This window comes from Trachypithecus francoisi, unplaced genomic scaffold (genome assembly GCF_009764315.1).
Source record: "Trachypithecus francoisi isolate TF-2019V2 unplaced genomic scaffold, Tfra_2.0 Lachesis_group3, whole genome shotgun sequence".
NCBI lineage: Eukaryota > Metazoa > Chordata > Mammalia > Primates > Cercopithecidae > Trachypithecus > Trachypithecus francoisi.
The window spans coordinates 145,260,519-145,285,560 of NW_022681468.1; the positions used below are offsets into that span (position 1 = coordinate 145,260,519).

Sequence of the window (25,042 nt, forward strand, 5' to 3'; positions counted from 1 at the left end):
GTAAGGACTCAGCCCTGGTCAAGGTGGCAAAGGGTCTGTTTGTCTTTCCCCATTAGAGGTCTTGTCTTGCTACCCTAATTGTAAAGGGGTGACTGGGAAGGGGTGGTAGGGACATGGTGGCGGTGAAGACTCCAGCCCAGCTTCTCCAGGCTTTGCTGACAGGGACCTGCTTTTAATTTTTATTTTTATCCCATGACTTGTTTTTTAAATCCCATAACTTCTTTTTCACAATTTTTTTGCAACTTTTCATGAAACGTTTTTCTACTTTTTTGCCACAGGTTTTTTTGCCACAACTTTTTTACATTTTTTATCCCATAACTTTTTTAATCCCATAACTTTTTTTTGTGTTCTTTTAATAAACACTTGCATAGTTTTATTACAAGTTTGTAACAATGAAACAGATTATCTCATGCCAAGCATGCCCAGCATTTGCACAGTATCAATACCTTTAATACCATAGTTTTCAAGACACGCAAAATAAAATTTTAAGGCAAAAACAGCACTTTACAACAATTTAATAATTTATTACATTACAGTAGCATGACACCAGCAGACAATAATACCACTTTAGGCAAAAGTCTTTCAGTATTTCCTTATACATTCTGTTTACAAGAATTCATAAATTGGTAAAATTCATTCTAAGAAAACTTGGCAAATAAAGCTTTGGACTGGAATTGGCATTTCTTTCTCTACTTTTCCTTCCCACCGTTTCTTTCTTTTAAACTATAGTATTCATATTTTAAAATGCTTTAACTTATTTCAGAACATTGATAGCAGTTACATTTTTTAATAGTTATATTATTTTAAAATGACTAAGATAAAGTTTTAGAGAAACTATATTATGGATAGGGCTGATTTACATTTTCAAATTTTCTAAAAATCAGCTTTGGCATTAGAGCTGATTTTTTTTTTCATTTCTGGAAAATCTATCAGGTTTAATCAAATACTTTAAAAATGATTACTATATATTGCAATCTTTAAATAGGTGTTTTGATTCTTCCTAAGAAAATTCAAATTTAGGCTGGGCGCGGTAGCTCAAGCCTGTAATCCCAGCACTTTGGGAGGCCGAGACGGGCGGATCACGAGGTCAGGATCGAGACCATCCTGGCTAATACGGTGAAACCCTGTCTCTACTTAAAATACAAAAAACTAGCCGGGCGACGAGGCGGGCGCCTGTAGTCCCAGCTACTCGGGAGGCTGAGGCAGGAGAATGGCATAAACCCGGGAGGCGGAGCTTGCAGTGAGCTGAGATCCAGCCACTGCACTCCAGCCTGGGTGGCAGAGCAAGACTCCGTCTCAAAAAAAAAAAAAAGAAAATTCAAATTTAGTCAGTTGAACTCACATTTTAACATTCTATGTTTCTGATGAACTCTAACCTTCCAATGTTGCCTTCTAAGCAAATCGAAAGCTGCCTTACACTGAATGAGGAAGAGCACAAATACTTGGCTGAATGAGGTATCGCAAAAGACTGCGTGCACTTTGAAGAAAGACTTAAGTTATTGTCATACGATTGCCATTCTTTTTAGCTTTTTCTTAAATATATGACAAATAGCTACACAAAGAGTGGAATTTCAGTTAATACAGTAAATTTATTTTCCAGACGGACATTCAGCTGAAATACGCCGGCGTGTGATTTAACCCATCGGCACCTGATGAACACAGTATGGTCAGATTGGTCACAGATGCTAAACACTGTCTGAAGGTCATTCCCAGTCACTGATGTTTATCAAGGTAAAAGTGAAGTGATTTCAATGACAAAAGTACCTTCAAAATAATTTATCCATGTATTAGGTAAACCCAGTTTCAGAATGATAAAGAAAAAAATTACACAAAATAATGTGGCTAATTCACAGTGGTCCAATTTCTAGCCTGGGGGTTTAAAATGGACTTAAAGTAACTGTCTTTAAACTGAACTCAAAGAATGCAAAAGCGGGAAGTTCAGAAAATAAAAGGCAAGAATAGGACTTTAAGTTCATTTTAAACCCATGGGCTAGAAATTGTACCACTGTTAATTAGTCGCATTATTTGGTCTAACATTTTTTATCATTCTGAAACTGGGCTTATCTAACATATTGATACATTCATACAATTTGGAAGAGTCAGTTGAAGTCACAAGGACCCAATATTTGCGCTCTTTCAGTGAATGCAGGCAAATCTGTTATTCCATCGGTAAAATCGTATTTTGGTCTCCTGTTAATGTCGTATTTATAAAAGTGTCATGACGATGCCAAATGCTGAAAATGGAGATGGTCTAGTAACTAGAAATCCCCACCCAGGAAGCACACGTACATATCTCCCTACATGCTAATACTGTGATGTGTTTTGGAACACAGACATTAGAACCTCATGAAGTTTTAACTGTTGAGTCTTTCCCAAGCATCATCAAGTTATGATTTAGGCAATGTCTGACTGAAATTCATTCATTCATCATGCATAGGCACAATCACATAAATATTGCACAAAATACATCCCTAACTGAAACCAAGAGGTACAAAAGCATACTTCACTCTTGGTAAAGAAGTTTGTGAGGAAATACCACTCTGTGATTGTGCAGACACGTTTCCTGATAATACATTGACATTCACAAACAGTAGATTTCACTGCAGTTTCTAAACATTTTAAGTTTCATAAACTTCTTGATTTTCAAAGATAGTATAATACTGTCTACTAAAACTCCTTTTTGTTTCAACTAAGTACTCCCACATATATTAGTTTATGATAATGTTTGTTATTATTTTTGAAAGTGTTTTCCATTCAAGGAAAAGAAGTAAATTCCTATGTCAGAGTAACCAAGGTATTTGAAGAATAGGTATTAGCCAGAGAGGTCTAGATGGTAAAATCAGTCTTCAAGCCTCAAAGAAGCGCCATGAACAGAAAGGAAAGCCAGGCGTCACACAGCTTTCCTTCACTCTAATTCATTCTTGACAAGAGCCTCTATGCCTGTTCCAGGGACATTAAACTCTTAAAGGATTTCTTATGATCTGTACTAAATACATTAAGAAGAATGCCAGCCAGCGCCCTTTTGTGTACTGGGCGCTATAGTCATGTGATTAAAACAGGTAACATGAACTCTAACTTTAAAATGTATTCTAGATACCAATGCTCTAAGCTAGGAAAGGTTTTCCACATCCACAGTCAATGATGGGAGCCTTTCATTCCTCAGAAATAATCCCTTTTTAGGTCATGGAAAAAGAGTACAACTGCTGCAGCTCGTGATGCAGTATCTTCATGAGCCCAGCGCGCACACAAATCCTGAGGGAACTACCCTAGTGCAGCGCTCATTCCTGGCACCGGAACCAAGGAAACACGCTCTGTCCCGCACGTACCTGCCGGAGCAGGCCACTGTCCTCTTCCGCGAGATTTAAAAAGCTCCCCCAGAACGTGATTACTCCTATCAACAATACCCAGAAAATGGGGGTAAGGCTGTTTCCAGTTCTCAGCCTTTAAACAACTCTAAATATCAGTACTCACGGTGGCATATATTACAAAGTAATCAACAGTGCACACTTGAGGGCAAACCGCATATTGAGCTAATGAAGAGCTCACTGTGATTAAGATTGGATCAAACAGTAGCAGAATATAAGCAAATTTTATCTGAATTCTGTAATGAATATACATGCTGCCATAACATTAGAAAAGCAAGGCAGCCTATTCCAAACCAACGAGAATAGTTTTGTGCAAATAGTAGGTCTTTGTGTGTTTGAACTCCCACCACATAAGGGCAAACTCGATATACATGCTAATGACCTACAATTATGAAATTAGAAAATGGTAAAGGATGCCAGAGTGAACCTCAGTGAAAGCCACAGAGACCCAATCTCTTTTAACTTTTTACAAATAAACTTAAACTACAAATTAGAAGCACAAATAATCATGAGTGGCTCTAACATTCAAATGAAGGAAATGGATTGTGTAGGAGATTAACCCCGTAACTTTGTTTCTTTTTCAAACATTTCTTGACCATCTCTTTGATGATGGTGATGTTTATCTCCTCCTTCTCGGCAGCCAAGCCCAGCCAAAGAATGGCACAGAGCGCTTGCTGCCCAAGCCTGGGTGCTCCTGGTGGTCCTGCACGATGGGCTGTGCAGTAGGGTCGTCGTTGGGAGAACCCTCCTTGGACTCTCCTTGCGCAGGCTCGGCGCTGTCGGTGAGGCTCACCTCACAAATATCTTTGGAGAGAGGGAGGCGGGGATCTGAGCACAGTGCGAGCGCCCCCTGCTCCTGCCTGCCCGCCTGCATGAGGGCTCTTACTCACCACCATGCTGGTCGGCAGCCCCAAGCTCCTGGGGAGCTGGGGCTTCTGGACTGGGCTCATCAGCAGGGTTCTGGGCAGCGGCCAGGAAATTGCTGTGCTTGTTGTTGTACTTGCTGCAAGCCGTAACAGCATCTCCTGCAGCGCCAGCAGCTTCACCTGGAGGGAGGGGTGCTCAGGTGTCACGCCGCTGCCGGCGCCCAAACTCACGCCCACCCCCACCCTCGCAGAGATGTTGCACACCCTACCTTCATCTCCTCCCTGTGCTGGACCAGCCTGATGATGTCCTCCTCCCATTGCTGCATCTTCGGCACTGCCCCCTGCTTCTATTATAAGCTGACGAACATTCCTGCGGGAGGACAGCGCTCAGACGCTGGGGCCCCTCCGAAGGCCCTGCAGCTCCCCCTGCCCTGTCCTGGCCTCCCACTCACTGATGGCATCTCTCCCTCCGGTAATGGATGAATCGAAGTTCCTGTTTCTTCACCAGCTCACTCAGGACCGCCGTCTTCTCCCGGTGGTCCATAATGCCACTCTGGAGCCAAAATAATGGGGTCACATCTCCGCAGCAACCTGCCCTCAGGTAGCATTTTCAAGTCATGGCGAAGCTGGAGGTGCGTCCTGGCATGGGCCAGCTTCCCTATGACTTCCTCAGGGCCCGGTAGGTCTCCCCACTCACAGACTCGCCCCAGTCCCTGGGGCTGGGACCGCTGCCTGTGGCTCCTTCTGGGCCGAGGCCACCCAGTGAGCCAGGCGCTGGCAGCATACCCTCTGCTCTTTCACCTGCTCTCATAACCGTGCCTGCTCCTCCTGGGCACTGGCTCCAGCGGAGCTGAAAAATGCCACCTGAGGGCAAGACGTGCGCATTCGTATGGGGCATACACAGAACAAATGGGGCAGAGAGGTGGAGCACAGCCTCTTGTGATCCCAGGACTTCGGACTGCCGAAAGGGGTGGATCGCTTGAGCCTAGAAGTTAAGGCCGGCCTGGGCACCATGGTGAAATTGAGTCTGTTTTTTTTTTTTTTTTTTTGGTTTTTGTTTTGAGAGGGAGCTTCGCTCTTGTTGCCCAGGATGCAGTGCAGTGGCAGGGTCTCGGCTCCCCGCAGCCTCCGCCTCCACCTCCTGGGCTTGGGTGGTTCTCCCACCACAGCCTCCCGAGTGGCTGGGATTGCAGGCGTGAGCCACCACGCCCGGCTAATTATGTATCTATATATTTTTGTTGTTGTTGGTGTTAGAGATGGGGTTTCTCCATGTTGCTCAGGCTGGTCTCAATGTTCTGACCTCAGGTTATCTGCCCGCCTCGGCCTTCCCGGGTGCTGGGATTGCAGGCCTGAGCCAGTCCCTAAGGCCCAATTTATTAATCAGACAGGAATAGATTGGCCTGGCGTGGCGGCTCACGCTTGGATCCCAGGTCTTTGGAGGGCTGAGCGTGGCGGATTGCTTGAGCCTAGGAGTTCCAGACCGGCCCAGGCAACATGGGGCAACCTAGTCTCTCTCTTTTTTTCATTCTTGAGGCGGAGTTTCGCTCTTGTTGCCCAGGCTGGAGTGCAGTGGTGGGGCCTCCGCTCCCCGCGGCCTCTGCCTCCTGGGTTTGGGTGGTTCTCTTGCCTCAGCCGCTTGAGTGACTGGGATTGCAGGCGTGAACCACCATGCCCGGTTAGTTTTTTATTTTTTGTTGGTAGAGACTGGGATTCTCCATGTAGGTCGGGCTGTTGGTCTCCAGCTCGTCCCCTCGGGTCCTCCGGCCTTGGCCTTCGGGGGTGCTGGTATTGCAGGCATGAGTCACTGAGTCTGGCCCCAAACCCGGTTTCAACGAAAAATAAAAACCACAATGATGAGCAGGGCGTGGTGGGCCCCGGGGGTAGTCCCAGCTACTGTGAAGGCTGATGGAGGAGGATTGCTTGAGACCGGGGTGGAGGTGGCACTGAGCCAGATGGCGCTGCTGCAGTCCAGACTGGGAAACAGAGAGGGACTGTGTCTCAGGAAAAGGGGAAGGGAAAAAAAGGAAAAGAAAAAGTAAATAAAATGGCTAAATCAAGGAACAGCTTGACAGTATGTTATTGAGAGAAACAGAGGCAAAGGTTAGCAGACACCAATGTTCACTTAGTGGGAACTGCAGGTGTTCCCCGGACAGGAGGCTGCTACTTTTCAAAAGAAATCTGTTATTGACAAAAAAAAAAAAAAAGTAGCTTTGTTACAATATACAAACAACTAAACTTTATATAGCCAGGACCCTCTTCTAGCGCTGCTCTAAGCCTTTTCCTGCTCTGAAATAGCTACTATTGTTACCGCCATTGTAGAGAAAACAGATGCCAGAGGTTGTTGTGGAAGGACCACGGAAACTAACTATGAAATTGACTTGTTATAAGTTTCCGACTGAAAGGTTCTTCCTGCTCTGCTCCTTACATTGCCACATTTTAATTAACATCTCTCTTAAAATACTGGTCCTTTCTATATTTGGAGGGACTCCTCTTGCAGTTTCAAGTTTTTTCCTTGCAGGAGGCATTTGGTCACAAGATCACCTGCATTTTCTGTCAGTTTAAGTTTAGACATTGTTCAGTTGGGAATGTAAATATGAGCAAACAGGTTATCTGATTGAAACAGATAACCTAGAAAAAATCACTTATGAGTAAGTCAAGAAAATGTGAACTCTGGATTTATGGCTATTTCCCGAATGTATTACTTCTTTGGTATTTAATGACATTGCGAATATATTTATTTATTTTATATTTATTTATTTATTTTTGAGACGGAGTCTCGCTCTGTCGCCCAGGCTGGAGTGCAGTGGCTGGATCTCAGCTCACTGCAAGCTCTGCCTCCCGGGTTCACGCCATTCTCCTGCCTCAGCCTCCCGAGTAGCTGGGACTACAGGCGCCCGCCACCTCGCCAGGCTAGTTTTTGGTATTTTTTAGTAGAGACGGGGTTTCACCATGTTAGCCAGGATGGTCTCAATCTCCTGACCTCGTCATCCGCCCGTCTCGGCCTCCCAAAGTGCTGGGATTACAGGCTTGAGCCACCGCGCCCGGCCGAATATATTTATTTTAAAAATTCTTTGTCTTCTACAGATACATATACAGTAATTAAAAAATGATATGTTTATAGGTTTGACTTCAAAATATTCAGAGGAAGAAGGAATGTATAAAATGAAGTGGGAATATAAATGAAACAAAGCTGGCTGTGGCCAGGTGCAGTGGCTCACATCTGTAATCCCAGCACTTTGGGAGGCCAAGGCAGGCGATGACCTGAGGTCAGTCAGGAGTCCAAGACCAGCCTGGCCAACGTGGTGAAACCCCATCTCTAGTAAAAATACAAAAATTATCCGAATGTGGTGCCGGGCACCTATAATCCCAGTGCCAAGATCATGCCACTGCACTCCAGCCTGGGCAAACACAGCAAAACCCCACCTTTAAAAACAGAAAGTTGGCCATGCCATGAATGAAAACTTGTTGATGATGTGTATATGTAGGGCAATATTAATTATCTCAACTTTTTTTAGGTTTGAAGCTTTTTATGGAACACATGCACACATACCTTGATAAGGGCTACTTCCCCATTATTCTCACAGTAGCCTTCTGATTTTCACTTCATCTTCATTCTTAGAGAGTCTGGATTTTTCTTTTATGGCAAGTTCAAGTATATCTTGGCAAGGACTATCCAGCATGTCTATTTTATGAGACAGGGTTTGCACAGTACCTACTCAGCCATATTATCAGAAACAGAAATATTTTCCAGATTCTGTTCCTGTCCTGTTTTAGATTTTTTAAGTTCCAAGAACTGTCACCTTCTACCAGACACTCTGATGTTGGAAGACAAAGCATATTTTGTAAGTGGCATGATTTCTGGGCTCAAATTTAGAACACAGCCACAGCTTTCAACAACCCCAAAATAACTTATTGTGACTCACCAAATTTAGAAAGATGGAGATTATTAAAAAAAAGAAAACCTTAATTTACTATGTGACCTCTAAGTGTCTCGGCTGAAAATTGTAAAGATAGAAAGGTAAATCAAAAGATATAGAGACTGTAATCATGCACTTAAGCACTAAGTCAAAATTTTTGGCATATGTTAAAGTTTAATTTTATCACTTTTTTTTACAGGAACTATAGCTATTTGCAAGTACATATAAAACTACAATGTTACATATAAACGACCAATTAAGAACTTTTCAAGAAATGAGACTAATCTAGCAACTTTATTTAAATGTTTAACTTAAGGGAATAATTAAGGATGTCCATACAAAAGGATTTAGCCGTGACATGAGAATGTTCACCCTGGCAAATCAATGGAAATTGTTTTTTTTTTTTTGCCTGACTTCTTTTTTTATTTTTTATTTTTTTTTATTTTTTATTTTTTATTATACTTTAAGTTCTAGGGTACATGTGCATAACGTTTATATCATGTATAACACCCCAATGCAATCCCTCCCTCCTCCCCCCTCCCCCTGATAGGCCCCAGTGTGTGATGTTCCCCTTCCCGAGTCCAAGTGATCTCATTGTTCAGTTCCCACCTATGAGTGAGAACATGCGGTGTTTGGTTCTCTCTTCTTGTGATAGTTTGCTAAGAATGATGGTTTCCAGATGCATCCATGTCCCTACAAAGGACGCAAACTCATCCTTTTGATGGCTGCATAGTATTCCATGGTGTATATGTGCCACATTTTCTTAATCCAGTCTGTCACAGATGGACATTTGGGTTGATTCCAAGTCTTTGCTATTGTGAATAGTGCCGCAATAAACATACGTGTGCATGTGTCTTTGTAGTAGAGTAATTTATAATCCTTTGGGTATATACCCAGTAGTGGGATGGCTGGGTCATATGGTACATCTAGTTCTAGATCCTTGAGGAATCGCCATACTGTTTTCCATAATGGTTGAACTAGTTTACAATCCCACCAACAGTGTAAAAGTGTTCCTATTTCTCCACATCCTCTCCAACATCTATTGTTTCCTGACTTCTGAATGATTGCCATTCTAACTGGTGTGAGATGGTATCTCATTGTGGTTTTGATTTGCATTTCTCTGATGGCGAGTGATGATGAGCATTTTTTCATGTGTCTGTTGGCTGTATGGATGTCTTCTTTTGAGAAATGTCTGTTCATATCCTTTCCCACTTTTTGATGGGGTTGTTTGTTTTTTTCTTGTATATTTGTTTGAGTTCTTTGTAGATTCTGGATATTAGCCCTTTGTCAGATGAGTAGATTGCAAAAATTTTCTCCCATTCTGTAGGTTGCCTGTTCACTCTGATGGTAGTTTCTTTTGCTGTGCAAAAGCTCTTTAGTTTAATTAGATCCCATTTGTCAATTTTGGCTTTTGCTGCCGTTGCTTTTGGTGTTTTAGACATGAAGTCCTTGCCCATGCCTATGTCCTGAATGGTACTACCTAGATTTTCTTCTAGGGTTTTTATGGTATTAGGTCTAACATTTAAGTCTCTAATCCATCTTGAATTAATTTTCGTATAAGGGGTAAGGAAAGGATCCAGTTTCAGCTTTCTACTTATGGCTAGCCAATTTTCCCAGCACCATTTATTAAAGAGGGAATCCTTTCCCATTTCTTGTTTTTGTCAGGTTTGTCAAAGATCAGATGGCTGTAGATGTGTGGTATTATTTCTGAGGACTCTGTTCTGTTCCATTGGTCTATTTCTCTGTGTGGTACCAGTACCATGCTGTTTTGGTTACTGTAGCCTTGTAGTATAGTTTGAAGTCAGGTAGCGTGACGCCTCCAGCTTTGTCCTTTTGACCTAGGATTGTCTTGGCAATGCGGGCTCTTTTTTGGTTCCATATGAACTTTAAAGCCGTTTTTTCCAATTCTGTGAAGAAAGTCATTGGTAGCTTGATGGGGATGGCATTGAATCTATAAATCACCTTGGGCAGTATGGCCATTTTCACGATATTGATTCTTCCCATCCATGAGCATGGTATGTTCTTCCATTTGTTTGTGTCCTCTTTGATTTCACTGAGCAGTGGTTTGTAGTTCTCCTTGAAGAGGTCCTTGACATCCCTTGTAAGCTGGATTCCTAGGTTTTTATTCTCTTTGAAGCAATTGTGAATGGAAGTTCATTCCTGATTTGGCTCTCTGCTTGTCTGTTACTGGTGTATAAGAATGCTTGGGATTTTTGCACATTAATTTTGTATCCTGAGACTTTGCTGAAGTTGCTTATCAGCTTAAGGAGATTTTGGGCTGAGACGATGGGGTTTTCTAAATATACAATCATGTCATCTGCAAACAGGGACAATTTGACTTCTTCTTTTCCTAACTGGATACCCTTGATTTCTTTCTCTTGCCTGATTGCCCTAGCCAGAACTTCCAACACTATGTTGAATAGGAGTGGTGAGAGAGGGCATCCCTGTCTTGTGCCAGTTTTCAAAGGGAATTTTTCCAGTTTTTGCCCATTCAGTATGATATTAGCTGTGGGTTTGTCGTAAATAGCTCTTATTATTTTGAGGTACGTTCCATCAATACCGAATTTATTGAGCGTTTTTAGCATAAAGGGCTGTTGAATTTTGTCAAAAGCCTTTTCTGCATCTATTGAGATAATCATGTGGTTCTTGTCTTTGGTTCTGTTTATATGCTGGATTACATTTATTGATTTGCGAATGTTGAACCAGCCTTGCATCCCAGGGATGAAGCCCACTTGATCATGGTGGATAAGCTTTTTGATGTGCTGCTGAATCCGGTTTGCCAGTATTTTATTGAGAATTTTTGCATCGATGTTCATCAGGGATATTGGTCTAAAATTCTCTTTTTTTGTTGTGTCTCTGCCAGGCTTTGGTATCAGGATGATGTTGGCCTCATAAAATGAGTTAGGGAGGATTCCTCTTTTTCTATTGATTGGAATAGTTTCAGAAGGAATGGTACCAGCTCCTCCTTGTACCTCTGGTAGAATTCAGCTGTGAATCCATCTGGTCCTGGACTTTTTTTCGTGGGTAGGCTATTAATTGTTGCCTCAATTTCAGAGCCTGTTATTGGTCTATTCAGGGATTCAACTTCTTCCTGGTTCAGTCTTGGGAGAGTGTAAGTGTCCAGGAAATTATCCATTTCTTCTAGATTTTCTAGTTGATTTGCGTAGAGGCATTTATAGTATTCTCTGATGGTTGTTTGTATTTCTGTGGGGTCGGTGGTGATATCCCTTTATCATTTTTTATTGCGTCTATTTGATTCCTCTCTCTTTTCTTCTTTATTAGTCTTGCTAGCGGTCTGTCAATTTTGTTGATCTTTTCAAAAAACACTCCTGGATTCATTGATCTTTTGGAGGGTTTTTTGTGACTCTATCTCCTTCAGTTCTGCTCTGATCTTAGTTATTTCTTGCCTTCTGCTAGCTTTTGAATGTGTTTGCTCTTGCCTCTCTAGTTCTTTTAATTGTGATGTTAAAGTGTCAATTTTAGATCTTTCCTGCTTTCTCTTGTGGGCATTTAGTGCTATAAATTTCCCTCTACACACTGCTTTAAATGTGTCCCAGAGATTCTGGTATGTTGTATCTTTGTTCTCATTGGTTCAAAGAACATCTTTATTTCTGCTTTCATTTCGTTATGTACCCAGTAGTCATTCAGGAGCAGGTTGTTCAGTTTCCATGTAGTTGAGCGGTTTTGATTGAGTTTCTTAGTCCTGAGTTCTAGTTTGATTGCACTGTGGTCTGAGAGGCAGTTTGTTATAATTTCTGTTCTTGTACATTTGCTGAGGAGTGCTTTACTTCCAATTATGTGGTCAATTTTGGAATAAGTGCGATGTGGTGCTGAGAAGAATGTATATTCTGTTGATTTGGGGTGGAGAGTTCTATAGATGTCTATTAGGTCCGCTTGGTGCAGAGATGAGTTCAATTCCTGGATATCCTTGTTAACTTTCTGTCTCGTTGATCTGTCTAATGTTGACAGTGGAGTGTTGAAATCTCCCATTATTATTGTATGGGAGTCTAAGTCTCTTTGTAGGTCTCTAAGGACTTGCTTTATGAATCTGGGTGCTCCTGTATTGGGTGCATAGATATTTAGGAGAGTTAGCTCTTCCTGTTGAATTGATCCCTTTACCATTATGTAATGGCCTTCTTTGTCTCTTTTGATCTTTGATGGTTTAAAGTCTGTTTTATCAGAGACTAGGATTGCAACCCCTGCTTTTTTTTGTTCTCCATTTGCTTGGTAGATCTTCCTCCATCCCTTTATTTTGAGCCTATGTATGTCTCTGCATGTGAGATGGGTCTCCTGAATACAGCAGACTGATGGGTCTTGACTCTTTATCCAGTTTGCCAGTCTGTGTCTTTTAATTGGAGCATTTAGTCCATTGACATTTAAGGTTAATATGTTATGTGTGAACTTGATCCTGTCATTATGATATTAACTGGTTATTTTGCTCATTAGTTGATGCAGTTTCTTCCTAGCCTCGATGGTCTTTACATTTTGGCATGTTTTTGCAATGGCTGGTACCGGTTGTTCCTTTCCATGTTTAGGGCTTCCTTCAGGGTCTCTTGTAAGGCAGGCCTGGTGGTGACAAAATCTCTAAGCGTTTGCTTATCTGTAAAGGATTTTATTTCTCCTTCACTGATGAAACTTAGTTTGGCTGGATATGAATTCTGGGTTGAAAATTCTTTTCTTTAAGAACGTTGAATATTGGCCCCCACTCTCTTCTGGCTTGTAGAGTTTCTGCCGAGAGATCTGCTGTTAGTCTGATGGGCTTCCCTTTGTGGGTAACCCGACCTTTCTCTCTGGCTGCCCTTAAGATTTTTTCCTTCATTTCAACTTTGGTGAATCTGGCAATTATGTGTCTTGGAGTTGCTCTTCTGGAGGAGTATCTTTGTGGCGTTCTCTGTATCTCCTGAATTTGAATGTTGGCCTGCCCTACTAGGTTGGGGAAGTTCTCCTGGATGATATCCTGAAGAGTGTTTTCCAACTTGGTTCCATTTTCCCCCTCACTTTCAGGCACCCCAATCAGACGTAGATTTGGTCTTTTTACATAATCCCATACTTCTTGCAGGCTTTGTTCATTTCTTTTTCTTCTTTTTTCTTTTGGTTTCTCTTCTCGCTTCATTTCATTCATTTGATCCTCAATCGCTGATACTCTTTCTTCCAGTTGATCGAGTCGGTTACTGAAGCTTGTGCATTTGTCACGTATTTCTCGTGTCATGGTTTTCATCTCTGTCATTTCGTTTATGATCTTCTCTGCATTAATTAGTCTAGCTGTCAATTCTTCCACTCTTTTTTCAAGATTTTTAGTTTCTTTGCGCTGGGTACGCAATTCCTCCTTTAGCTCTGAGAAGTTTGATGGGCTGAAGCCTTCTTCTCTCATCTCGTCAAAGTCATTCTCTGACCAGCTTTGATCCGTTGCTGGCGATGGGCTGCGCTCCTTTGCAGGGGGAGATGCGCTCTTATTTTTTGAATTTCCAGCTTTTCTGCCCTGCTTCTTCCCCATCTTTGTGGTTTTATCTGTCTCTGGTCTTTGATGACGGTGACGTACTGATGGGGTTTGGTGTAGGTGTCCTTCCTGTTTGATAGTTTTCCGTCTGACAGAAGGACTGTCTGTTGGTCTGTTGGAGATTGCTTGAGGTCCACTCCAGACCCTGTTTGCCTGGGTATCAGCAGCAGAGGTTGCCGAAGATAGAATATTGCTGAACAGCGAGTGTACCTGTCTGATTCTTCCTTTGGAAGTTTCCTCTCAGGGATGACTCCACCCTGTGAGGTGTGGGGTTCAGACTGCCCCTAGTGGGGGATGTCTCCCAGCTAGGCTACTCAGGGGTCAGGGACCCACCTGAGCAGGCAGTCTGTCGGTTCTCGGATCTCAACCTCCGCGTTGGGAGATCCACGGCTCTCCCCAAAGCTGTCAGACAGAGTCCTTTGCCTCTGCACCGGCCCCCGCTGCTTTCCCTATTGGACCTCAGCTGTGGGCTGTCCCCAGAGGTGAAGTCTACAGAGACAGGCAGGTTTCCTTGAGCTGCTGTGAGCTCCACCCAGTTCGAGCTTCCCAGTGGCTTTGTTTACCTACTTAAGCCTCAGCAATGGCGGGCGCCCCTCCCCCAGCCTCGCTGCTACCTTGCGGATAGATCGCCGCAGACTGCTGTGTTAGCAGTGAGGGAGGCTCCGTGGGCGTGGGACCCTCCCGGCCAGGTGTGGGATATATTCTCCTGGTGTGCCTGTTTCTTAAAGCGCAGTATTGGGGTGGGAGTTACCCGATTTTCCAGGTGTTATGTGTCTCAGTTCCCCTGGCTAGGAAAACGGATTTCCTTCCCCCTTGCGCTTCCAGGTGAGGCGATGCCTCGCCCTGCTTCAGCTCACGCTGGTCAGGCTGCAGCAGCTGACCAGCACCGATTGTCCGGCATTCCCTAGAGAGATGACCCCAGTACCTCAGTTGAAAATGCAGAAATTACGGGGGGCTGAGGCAGGAGAATGGCGTGAACCCGGGAGGCGGAGCTTGCAGTGAGCTGAGATCCGGCCACTGCACTCCAGCCTGGGCGGCAGAGCCAGACTCCGTCTCAAAAAAAAAAAAAAAAAAAAAAAAAGAAAATGCAGAAGTCACCGGTCTTCTGTGTCACTCGCGCTGGGAGTTGGAGACTGGAGCTGTTCCTATTCGGCCATCTTGCTCCGCCCCCGGAAATTGTTAAACGTGCAAAAGGGAACTGTTGGAATAAATTGCAATACCTTCATATGATCATATATCATAACTTTTAAAATGGTATTAAAGAGTTGCATAAATGACTTAAACACATATTCATAACACATCACTGAATAGGAGAAATACAGGCCAGCAAAGAACATAGAGTTGGTCCACTTTCTACAAAACAAAGACTAAAAGCACGACAGCAGGGAAGGGGGAATGTGTCAATGTATACTTGTGTATATGTATATATATGCATAGCAAGTAGGAACTTGAAAGGATATATATCAAATTGTTTACACAGATTACCTCAGAGTGGTAAATAACTTTGGCCTTTGGTGTTCTGTATTCCACATATTCTGAATTTTCTTCTTTTATTTAACAGAGACGGGTTCTTAGCCAGGAGCAGTGGCTCACACGTGTAATTCCAGCACTTCGGGAGGCTGAGACCGCCGTCTTCTCCCGGTGGTCCATAATGCCACTCTGGAGCCAAAATAATGGGGTCACATCTCGGCAGCAACCTGCCCTCAGGTAGCATTTTCAAGTCATGGCGAAGCTGGAGGTGAGTCCTGGCATGGGCCAGCTTCCCTATGACTTCCTCAGGGCCCGGTGGGTCTCCCCACTCACAGACTCGTTCCCAGTCCCTGGGGCTGGGATCGCTGCCTCTGGCTCCTTCTGGGCCGAGGCCACCCAGTGAGCCAGGCGCTGGCAGCACACCCTCTGCTCTTTCACCCGCTCTCATAACCGTGCCTGCTCCTCCTGGGCACTGGCTCCAGTGGAGTTGAAAAATGCCACCTGAGGGCAAGACGTGCGCATTCGTATAGGGGCATACACAGAACAAATGGGGCAGAGAGGTGGAGCGCAGCCCCTTCCCTTGGGGCCTCAGAGAGTGCACCTGTTGCTCACAGGGGAAATGGTGTCTGACCACTGGCTCTCGGAAGGGGTGAGGGTGCAGAGAAATCAGAAGGCAGGGAAAGTAAGAGCATAAAGGGGTTTTCGAGGGACCAGAGAGGAAGGTGGCAAAATAGGTGCAGGGGGAGTCAGGCTCACCATGGCCTCCCAGCTCTCCAGGTCCTCCTCCTCACTGTCCAGATGTCCTCCTCCATCTCCTGTGGGGGGTGGCCAGAGGGCTCCTCAGACAACCCAACAAGGCAGGTACTGTGGGCCCAACTCTGCCCCCACCCTCACTATGTAACCCTGAGCCAGCCCTTCCCAGAGAGGAATGAGCTGCTGTTCTTTTTTTTTTTTTTAAGAACCAAGGTCTTGCTATACCGCCCAGGCACAGTCCCACTACCGGTCAGTGCAGGAGTTCTGACCTGCTCCGTTTCTGACCTGGCCCAGTTCAGCCATCCTTAGGCAACTTGGTGGCCCCCGCTCCCAGGAGGTCACCATATTGATGCCGAACTTAGTGCAGGCACCCAGTCGGCATAATGACCAGCTGTTCTAAAGGTCTCTTCCAACTCCTCAATCCTATGCTGCTCACAGTCCCCCCTTCCTCCTGGGGCTCTCTCCTCTTCCTCTGAGCGGTCTCCCGTACCTTCCCCAGGGAGAGCCATGTGGTTCAACGGGGCATTCAGCTGCTGGCTCTGCTGGCTGGCAGCCTCCAGGTGTTCCTAAGGGGCCAGGAAAGAGTGAGAAGTCATGGAGTTTGCCAGGTCGTCCCCCTCACAGCTCCGTCTTCAGCAGCTCCCTCCCCTAGGTCTCCTGCAACTTTTGGCGGGCCATCTCAGCCACCGGTTTGCCCCAAGATTCCTGCTGCTGCAGCTGGTTCATTAGCTGGGTCTGCTGCAGTAACTGCCTGTGCAGCGCCTCCTTCTCAGAGGTCAGCTGCTGATAGGCGGCCACCTGCTGCTGATAGGTGGCCACGGACTGCTGCAAGTGACCCAGGTAATGGTCTGGCTGCTGCTGCAGACTCTGAGCCTCTTGCCTCTTCAGCTCCACCTACAGGAAGACCCTGGGCATGAGGGCACCTTGTGGCTGGCTTCCAGATTCTGGGCCCATTAATAGGGTCGCGAGGGCACTGTGGGGCTCTGTCACCTGCCCAGGACCCTCACCCCTTACTCCAGGCCTAAGTGACTGCCTCCTTTTCCTAGAACACCATGCCTCCTTCCCCAGGCTCAAATCTCATACCCTCTTCTCATCATTTAAACTGTAGGCCACAGACTGCTGGAAAAGCAGTGGGAGCCAGCCGCCATCTGCTAAGTGTGCTACAGGCCTAGTGCTTTCCATGTATTATCTCATTTAATCCTCAGCACCTCTGTAAGGAAAATGCTAACTTCCTTTTAAAGTTAAAGAAACAGAAACTTAGAGATGCAAAGTACTTGAATGGTGACCAGTGAAACCAAGGCTGGAATCCAGTTGTAACCTAAGGAGCCTTTTTGTTCTGTTTTGAGACAGAGTGTCACTCTGTGGCCCAGGCTAGAGTGCAGCGGTGCAATCTCAGCTCACTGCAACCTTCACCTCCTGGGCTCAAGAGATTCTCGTGCCTCAGCCTCCTGAGTAGGTGGGATTACAGGCATGCACCACCATGCCCGTTTTGTTTGTTTGTTTGTTTTCATAATTTTAGTAGGGATGTTACCATGTTGGCCAGGCTGATCTCAAACTCCCGACCTCAAGTGATTCTCCTGCCTCAGCCTCCCAAAGTGCTGGGATTATAGGTGTGAGCCACCGTGCCTGGCATAAGGAGCCTCTTATACCACTGTGTCTTCCCCTATGACTGGGGGCTCCATGCCTCTAGCTGGGATGACGATTTCCAGACCTGAGAGTAGCCCAGGGGTACCGACCTCTAAAAGTCAGAAGGCAGGAAGGAAGAAGCAGTCACAAGACTGCCCTGGAGGGTGCTGGGGTCACCTGCCCCCAGGCTGCAGCTGCCTCTGGCCTGGCACATCCCTCCCCAGAGGCTGGTGCCCGCCTCCCAGCCCTTCTTGGATGGGGCAGAGGTTACTGTCTCCTTCACCTCGTCCAGCTTCTCCAGTAGCTCCTGTGCTTGCTGCTCCACCTGCAGTGCGCTCTTGTTCTCGTTGTTCTGGACAGAGAGAAGCAATCAGCAGCCACCCACTGCAGCTGGAGACCCCAGAACTTGGTGTCTGCCTCCCATGGCACCGGAAAGGGTGGAGGCAGGTTAGAAAAATCATCCCCTCTCTCCCACAGCCACCAGAGCAGGGCTCTGGCTCACAGGTGCCTTTAGAAGTAATATTTCACGTGAGGGCTACACTGCCCCGTTTTACAAGTTGGGAAACAAAGGCCTGGAGGACTAGGGAGGAGGGCAGGCTCCCCAGGTGGGGCAACGCACCAGCTCCTCAACGCCGCTTTGTGGCTCAGCCAGCTGCTGAAGTCTCTCCTCCTGCTCCCAAAGCCTCTCCTTTTGTGCCTGGTTCAGGAGACTCACGTGCTGATGGTTTTCCACCTGGGCCTGGAGCTCTGCTGACACTCGCTCTAGTTCCTTCCTCAGGTGCTGCAGCTCCTCCTCAGGGGGCACTGCTGGGGGCTCCGGGGACAGGGGTTCAGCTGAGAAAGGAAGCAGACAATAAGGGCCTCTGGATTCTCAAAAACAAAACAAAACAAAACAAAAAACAACAACAAAAAAACCCCTCCTCGGCCGGGCGTGGTGGCTCAAGCCTGTAATCCCAGCACTTTGGGAGGCCGAGACGGGCGGATCACGAGGTCAGGAGATCGAGACCATCCTGGCTAACCCGGTGAAACCCCGTCTCTACTAAAAATACAAAAAACTAGCCGGGCGAGGTGGCGGGCGCCTGTAGTCCCAGCTACTCAGGAGGCTGAGGCAGGAGAATGACATCAACCCGGGAGGCGGAGCTTGCAGTGAGCTGAGATCCGGCCACTGCACTCCAGCCCGGGCGACAGAGCGAGACTCCGTCTCAAAAAAAAAAAAAACCCTCCTCTTGGTGCACAGCTCCTCTCAGGCTCCCCAAACTTGGCCTCACTGCGAATGATTCCTCGCACCCGGATGGTAGCCAATCTTCCAAACCACTTTCAGATGGAGAGCACTGTGGGTGACTGACAATGGGCCCCATTGCTGATGGGGACACTGAGGCTCACGGAGATGACAAGACTTGCTGTCTCCCGGCACAGACCTCTTTCCCTCTGCCTCAAAGCCCTTCCATCCACCCACCTCCCTGGGGCATTCTAAGCCCCCCCCATAGCCCTCTGATGCCAGGCCTGCTCCCAGGTCATGCCAGCCCCATCTTACCCATCTGGTTTTTGCATTTGGACAAGCGCCTCTCCAGCTTCTCTATCAGACGCATATTATGCTGCTTTTCCTTCTTCAAGGTGCAAACCTGCCCAAAGCGTGGGGATAAAGGGTCCTGGAGAGAAGGGCTGGTGCCTGGACAGGCTGCCGTCTCCCTCTTTGCCCCCCACCTCCACAAAGCCCAGACCCATGACCACCTCTGGCTCTACTATTCCCATGTTACAGACGCTTAGAAAGATCCAGTGACCGATCTAAGGTGGGGGGTGCTGAGGGGTCAGATCTCACCTCCTGCGACATTTTTCTCATCCTCTGCTGCCACCGGGCCCTCTCTCCTTTTAGACGTTGAGCATATTCATCTCTCTCTAGCTGGACTTGTTTAAGTGAATCCTCCATCTGCAAGAATGGGCACAGAAGTTAGGAAGGGCTGTCACTGGTCCTCACCTGCTCCTGGCCACCTGGGGTCATCTTCCTTCCCTCCCTCCCTCTGCAAAACCTCACCTGTGTCAGCTGTGCTTTCCGCAGTGCCTGCTCCCGTATGGACCGCTCTAACTTCCACTCCATACGTGCTTTCCTGTGGCTCGAGGACTGGATGGTGAAGAGTGAGAAGTTTCTATATAGGGAACCTGGGCCATTCCATACAGTGCCCCTTAAACAAGCTAGGGCTAGGCTGAATATACAACTCGGTCAGTAAAGATGGAGGCATTTCCAAGTCTGTGGTCTGCTTTTTAAAAGAACTCAGTCAAGTTGGAAGGGACAGGGAAAGAGATCGAATTTACAGCTGGCTAACAGAGGCCCAGAGAGATCAGATAATATTGCTATCGTTACTACTGTTATTACTACCGCTGTTTGAACCTTTATGGAGTGCTTCGCCAGGTACCATGCTAGCAATCCCCTTTAATTCTCGCAACCACCACAGGAGACAGTGACTATGATTCCCTCTACTGTGTACATGAAAAATCATGGAGTATTTGAGGTGAAGCGCTTGCCTAACATCACTTAGGCAGAGCTGGGATTTGAACACCTAGGTCTATCCAATTCTCTAAGCCCATTTTTCTTGCTGGGGATGGGGGCACAGATAGGAAGGGGAAAATTAATCTTTTGTTTACTTTCTGAAAGGATGATACATTCGCATAGTTCAAAACTCAGAAGGTACAGAAGGGAAGTATCTCCCAGCCACCCTGTTGCTCTCTCCTGAGTTTTCTATGAACCTTGCAGACATGTTTTCTGTATATTATCATAGTATGTACACACACACACACACACACACACACACACACACAGGTTTCCTCTCTCTACAGAAATGGTAACATACTAAAGGTACTCTCCTGTACCTTCACGAGTAAAGTACCCAATATCCCACCTAGGACTTGGCCAAGACCCCAGTCAGGTAAGGGCAGGGGAGGCACTTGGCCTCCAAGTTCTGTGTCCAGTGCTCTCTCCCCACCACACCCCCCAACCCAACCACAGCAGCTGACTCAGCCCCAGGCTGCCTCTAACAACCAGACACAAAAGCAGCGAGAAATGGCCATGCTGCCTTCTGGGCAGGACACTCCATCCTGTAGAAGGGACCTGTAGGCTCACTCCTCCATCTGCGAAGCTGGGCTCCCAGGGGATGGGGCAGGTGGTCAGACTCACTCTGTCCTTCTCCTTCTGTGTGGTGGTGATAGCAGAGAGAACCTGCTCTAACTCTCCTTTACGCTGCAATGAATGTTGCAGGCGGCCAGCCAGATCCTTGGACTCCTCTGTAATGAGAGAGTTGAGATGGGGCCCAAAGGACTCCCCCTAAAGACCTGTCAAAGTGCCAGGCTGAAGGATGACAGGGTGCCCAGATTCCCACCTTCTAAGTATCTGAGAGAGCGTTTCATGCGATACAGGTCCGTACGTAGTTTCCGCTTCTGTCTACTCAATCTCTGGACTCGAACCTTTGGGAGAAAAGCCAAGCAAGTGCTGAAAGAGAAGGAAAGAAACATTCTCCGGAGGACAGGAGAAAACTTCACACCCTCCACTCACCTCTAGCTCCCTTTCAGCTTTCTGTTTCTCACTGTTTGCCTTCTTTTCCTATAGGAAGAGGAAGACAGAGCTCTTACCAGAGGGAGGCAGAGATGGCACAGCAAGAGACATGCCCCAGAATGTCATCAATGCCCCAGGACAGGCCCACCCATGGCATCAGGTTATCAGGGACCCTGTGGGGGTGGGGTGGAATCTGAGGGGTGAGCCTTCTTCCCCAGGCTGGGAGTGGGCGAGACGAGACTGGGGCCTCTACATCTGAGTGCCCCCCAAACCCAGCGGTCATGTCGCGAGGAAAGAAGGAAATCACGTTACTTCTTCCAGCTGATGTTCCACTTGTTTCTTCTCTTGTTTCTGTGGGGAGAGTCAAATGAAGGTGACAGAGGGCGGCCCCCTCAACTCTATTCCCCAGGCCAGGAAGCAGTAGGCAGGGGCCAGGAATGGATTTTAAAGGCAAAGTTCTCAGACATAATGGGAATACGAACTGGTCAACTCTCCTCAAGCTCCCAAGGACAGAGGATTTGGGTGTTTGTTGGTTTCACTCACAGCCACAGAACTCGAAGTCTGAATGTGGAATCTCTTGAGAGGACAGTAATATAAACGTCTAGAGATGGAGTTTGAGAAAGGCCCCCCCCTTCTGCCTGCTTGTGATTTAGAAAAGTGCGTTCATTCAGTAAACATTTACTGAGCACGAATGGGCCAGGAACGGTTCTTCACAGCAGATATAGGACAGAAAATGACAGACAGGAGCCCTTGGCCCTGAGGTTTCCATTCTAGGGGCCCTTTAAGTCTTGGACTCTCAGAGCTAACAGACACCTTTGATACTCACTACCTCCTCTGGAAACACGAGTCCAAAAAGCAGAGGCGGCTTGTCCAGAATCAAAGAGCAAATTAGGGACTGAGTCACGGCAGAAATACGGGCCCCCTGAAACCAGTCAGGCTTGCACTTCCCCCGAGAGGCAACAACCCCAGGGTGTGTGTAGCAAGGACTAGAGCAGGGGTGTGTGGAGAGGAGAGAGTCGGCAAAGAGGGCAGCAAAAGAACAGCCACGCTGCGTGCTCTGGGGTCCCTCCAGGTGAGGTCTGGGTGCCCCTGCTCCCTATTTGCCCTTGGCACCAGGGGCCCCCAGTCCCTTTCTTCAGGGCCCCAAGGGGAAACTGGAGCCCAGGATTGTCAGCGTGGAATCAGGGGGCCCCACTGGATTCTTACCAAAGATTTATGGTGTTCTTCAGTAGACTGATTTTGACCGGCCTTGAGTCCAGGGCTGCTGCTAGTTCTTGGGATGGGCTCTGAGGCACATGTAGAGAAGAGGAGGTGGAGGAGGAGTGGGGGAGAGGTAGGGAGAACAATCATTAGGGCTGGGGTGTGTGTGGGCTGTCTCAGCTGGCACAGGGGCACCCAGTCCCCGCTGTAGGAGGAGGGTGGAGGGCTGGCCTGCAGGGTCACTGCACCTCCGCCCAGAGCCTCTTACCTCCAGATCCTTGAGGGGTGCAGATGACATCAGACCCTCTCCGTCGATACCTGTTGCTGACTACAAGAGATGAGAGTGCACATGGAGATGTTCTGTCCCTCAGTGTCTAAGCCCTCTGACTTCCTTTCTTCCCCATCAACTGGCAACATTTTCTTTTCTGCCTGTCTTGGACCTTTGTCCCATAACTCCTTTATGCCAACTTCTCTCATGGTTCTTATCTCCCCACCATCCGACCCTGGGGCCCTTTCAGTGACTCCTGATGGCAAATGGCTGTTCTCATTGTCCTGGCTTCCCCTTGAGACTGGGGATGAGGAAAATCAAACAGCAATGACCACATCCTGGTGTCCTGGGTGTTTACAGCAGGCCATGTACTAGGGATTAACATAAAACAATAACAAATCTCATTTAAACCTCACAAATGGAAGTCAAACAATAATACCACCTCTATTATACAGATGTGCAAAGAGAGGCCCAAAGAGCTCAAGCAACTTGCCCTAAATTATATCCCTGGCAGATGGAGAGGCAGGATTCAAACCCAGAATTCTTAACCAGTACCCAACAGTCCATCCACAATCTTAACAATTACCCTCTACTGCCCCTTGGGCCCCCTGTCCCCAGGAGCCTGGTCAGCCAAGACTCACATCCCCAGTTGAGTGGCAACCACCAGAAGTGGCTGTCTCAGGGACACTGCCATTTGTTTTCCTGTTCTTCACTCCTGCTGGACCACCAGGGCTGTTTCTCTGCCAATATTCTTTTAACTGTGGGAAAGAAGAGCAGTAATCCTCGTGATGAGAACCATGAGCCCCTACAGCCACATCCTCCTTTACAGTTTTTACAAAATACTCTTATATACCATCTGATTTAATGACACCAACAACTGTACAAGGTGTTGTCCCCATCATTTAGTGACTGAGAGGGATTGATATCATGGCTAGAAAAAAAAAAGAAAAAGAAAAAGAAAAAGGTGATACTGGAACTTCGAAACTCAGTCTTCTGACTCCAAGCTCTGGGATTTTGCCAAAAATCAGCAGCTGCCAGGGACCAAAACCAGAGGCAGAGGTAGAAAAGTAAACATTAGGTAGGCAGGAACTGCATGGTTTAGAGTCATACATCCTCACACATCTGTTAGTATCAAGAAGTGCACCAGTACCTCTCAAACTTCTATATCAATGTGTCCTCCTATCAGAAGGCAGCCTTTCTGTTAAATCTGGGAATTCATCAGAAAGAGGACAACCCAAGCCTCATTTCAGAGAGAAGTCCAGTATACTCTCAGAAGCCTATGTGACTGTCATCCTTAGTACATTAATGTTTTTTCTCCTTATCTCAAGAGAATCAAGGGAAACCGATGCTTCAGAAAGATGTCCCACATTTATCCCGTGGCACTCAAAGTTCCCCAGGTCGAGATAATATGAGGAAGATTCAAGCTGTCAAGTTCAGTTTCCCAAGATCTATTCCACAGAAGATGAGCAAATCTCACTTCAGAGACCACTGACTGAAGGGTAGTCTGGTCCCAGAACCATGGAGAAATAGAATATGAGGTGGAGAACTCAGAAAAAAAAATGTTAAAATCTCTCTGGAAAGTAGAAGCCTTGGAGAAAACCAAACCAAACCCATTCTCTCATTGTCACCCAGAGATACTGTCAATGTTTTGAGCTCACAGGGGAAGTGTAGGCTTTTCCCCCTGTCAATGTCTATGTTAAAGGAGTGAGGCAGCCTGGAACCCCTTGCTCCTAGGTCCCATGGTCTCCATTCCCCTTCCAGCTGCAAATTTGCGCTATGACCAGAGGAAGAAGAAATGGGGTGACAACACTTAGGGCACTGGGTCATAAGATCAAAGGCCGGTCTTCCAGTAGTGACAGTTCCTAGGCAGATTGTGACATCACTACATTCCACTCCTCCTGGTTGGGCGGGGGGGGCACATCAGCAAAATGTCCGAGTCCCACTCCACTATGGGGGAGGGAAACACAGGGTTGGGACCCAGGTCCTTGGAGACACCAGCACAAAGAGCCCAGGGAGTTTGACCTTGAGGCAGCAGGAGGGGAGGACAGAGTCTGCAGTAGGGAGCCCCAGGAATCACCAGCCCAAAGTCACCCAGGGACAACTGGCGAGGGTGGGGCCTAGGGCTGGGGGACCCAGGTGCTTGGAAACGTGAGCCCAAAGAACCTAGGGAGGTCAAGTTTGGGTAGGCAGGAGGTGAGGGCCCAGTAATGGAGGGGGAAGTCCCAGGAGTCACACACCAAAGTCACCCTGAGGTGATTGGTGAGGGTAGGGACTGGGCTGCTTGCTGAAGGGGCAGGGCTGATTGACAAGACTTTGGTGGGGGCAGCCCAGAGGTGCCAGGGTTGGGGGGCCCAGTTTGGTGTGCCTCAGGAGTGATATCGACTCTGGCAGTGGTCTTGTTGTCGAAGGGGATCTGTGGCTAGGTTGGGGGGCCATGACCTGGTGCATATTTACCTTTTTCTTGGCTAAGGCCAATTTACTCTGTCGAGTTTCTTCTGCCATCGCAGGGTGGGGAGGGAAGTGGGATTGGGGCCAC

General features: G+C 46.9%; 1 protein-coding gene and 1 long non-coding RNA gene across 2 annotated transcripts; one reads left to right on the top strand and one right to left on the bottom strand.

The window, feature by feature from the left end:
* The first annotated feature begins 1,330 nt into the window (after positions 1-1,330).
* On the top strand, positions 1,331-4,842 carry LOC117070736. Its single transcript, XR_004432031.1, has 3 exons — positions 1,331-1,731; positions 4,006-4,147; positions 4,483-4,842. It is a non-coding gene; the product is annotated as an uncharacterized LOC117070736 (long non-coding RNA).
* Positions 3,890-25,042, bottom strand: LOC117070735 (golgin subfamily A member 8S-like). The gene is made up of 19 exons (XM_033190266.1): positions 24,961-25,042; positions 23,148-23,264; positions 22,507-22,566; positions 22,252-22,324; positions 21,351-21,391; positions 21,039-21,086; positions 20,866-20,950; positions 20,664-20,770; positions 19,527-19,613; positions 19,314-19,421; positions 19,029-19,116; positions 18,210-18,328; positions 17,778-17,846; positions 16,359-16,434; positions 15,872-15,930; positions 4,684-4,784; positions 4,501-4,601; positions 4,256-4,411; positions 3,890-4,169 (listed from the first exon to the last, which is right to left on the bottom strand). Exons 1-19 carry the CDS (start codon positions 25,006-25,008, stop codon positions 3,985-3,987), a joined length of 1,728 nt encoding a protein of 575 aa, XP_033046157.1. The 5' UTR covers positions 25,009-25,042; the 3' UTR covers positions 3,890-3,984.

Bases quoted from the DNA above. Each gene is read 5' to 3' on its own strand.
- LOC117070735 (XM_033190266.1), bottom strand. From the start codon at position 25,008: ATGGCAGAAGAAACTCGACAGAGTAAATTGGCCTTAGCCAAGAAAAAG. The intron at 23,265-24,960 runs GTAAATATGCAC...TCTTTCCCACAG, and splicing joins TGGCCTTAGCCAAGAAAAAG to TTAAAAGAATATTGGCAGAG. The intron at 19,422-19,526 runs GTGAGGTTTTGC...CCATTCTTGCAG, and splicing joins GGAAAGCACAGCTGACACAG to ATGGAGGATTCACTTAAACA.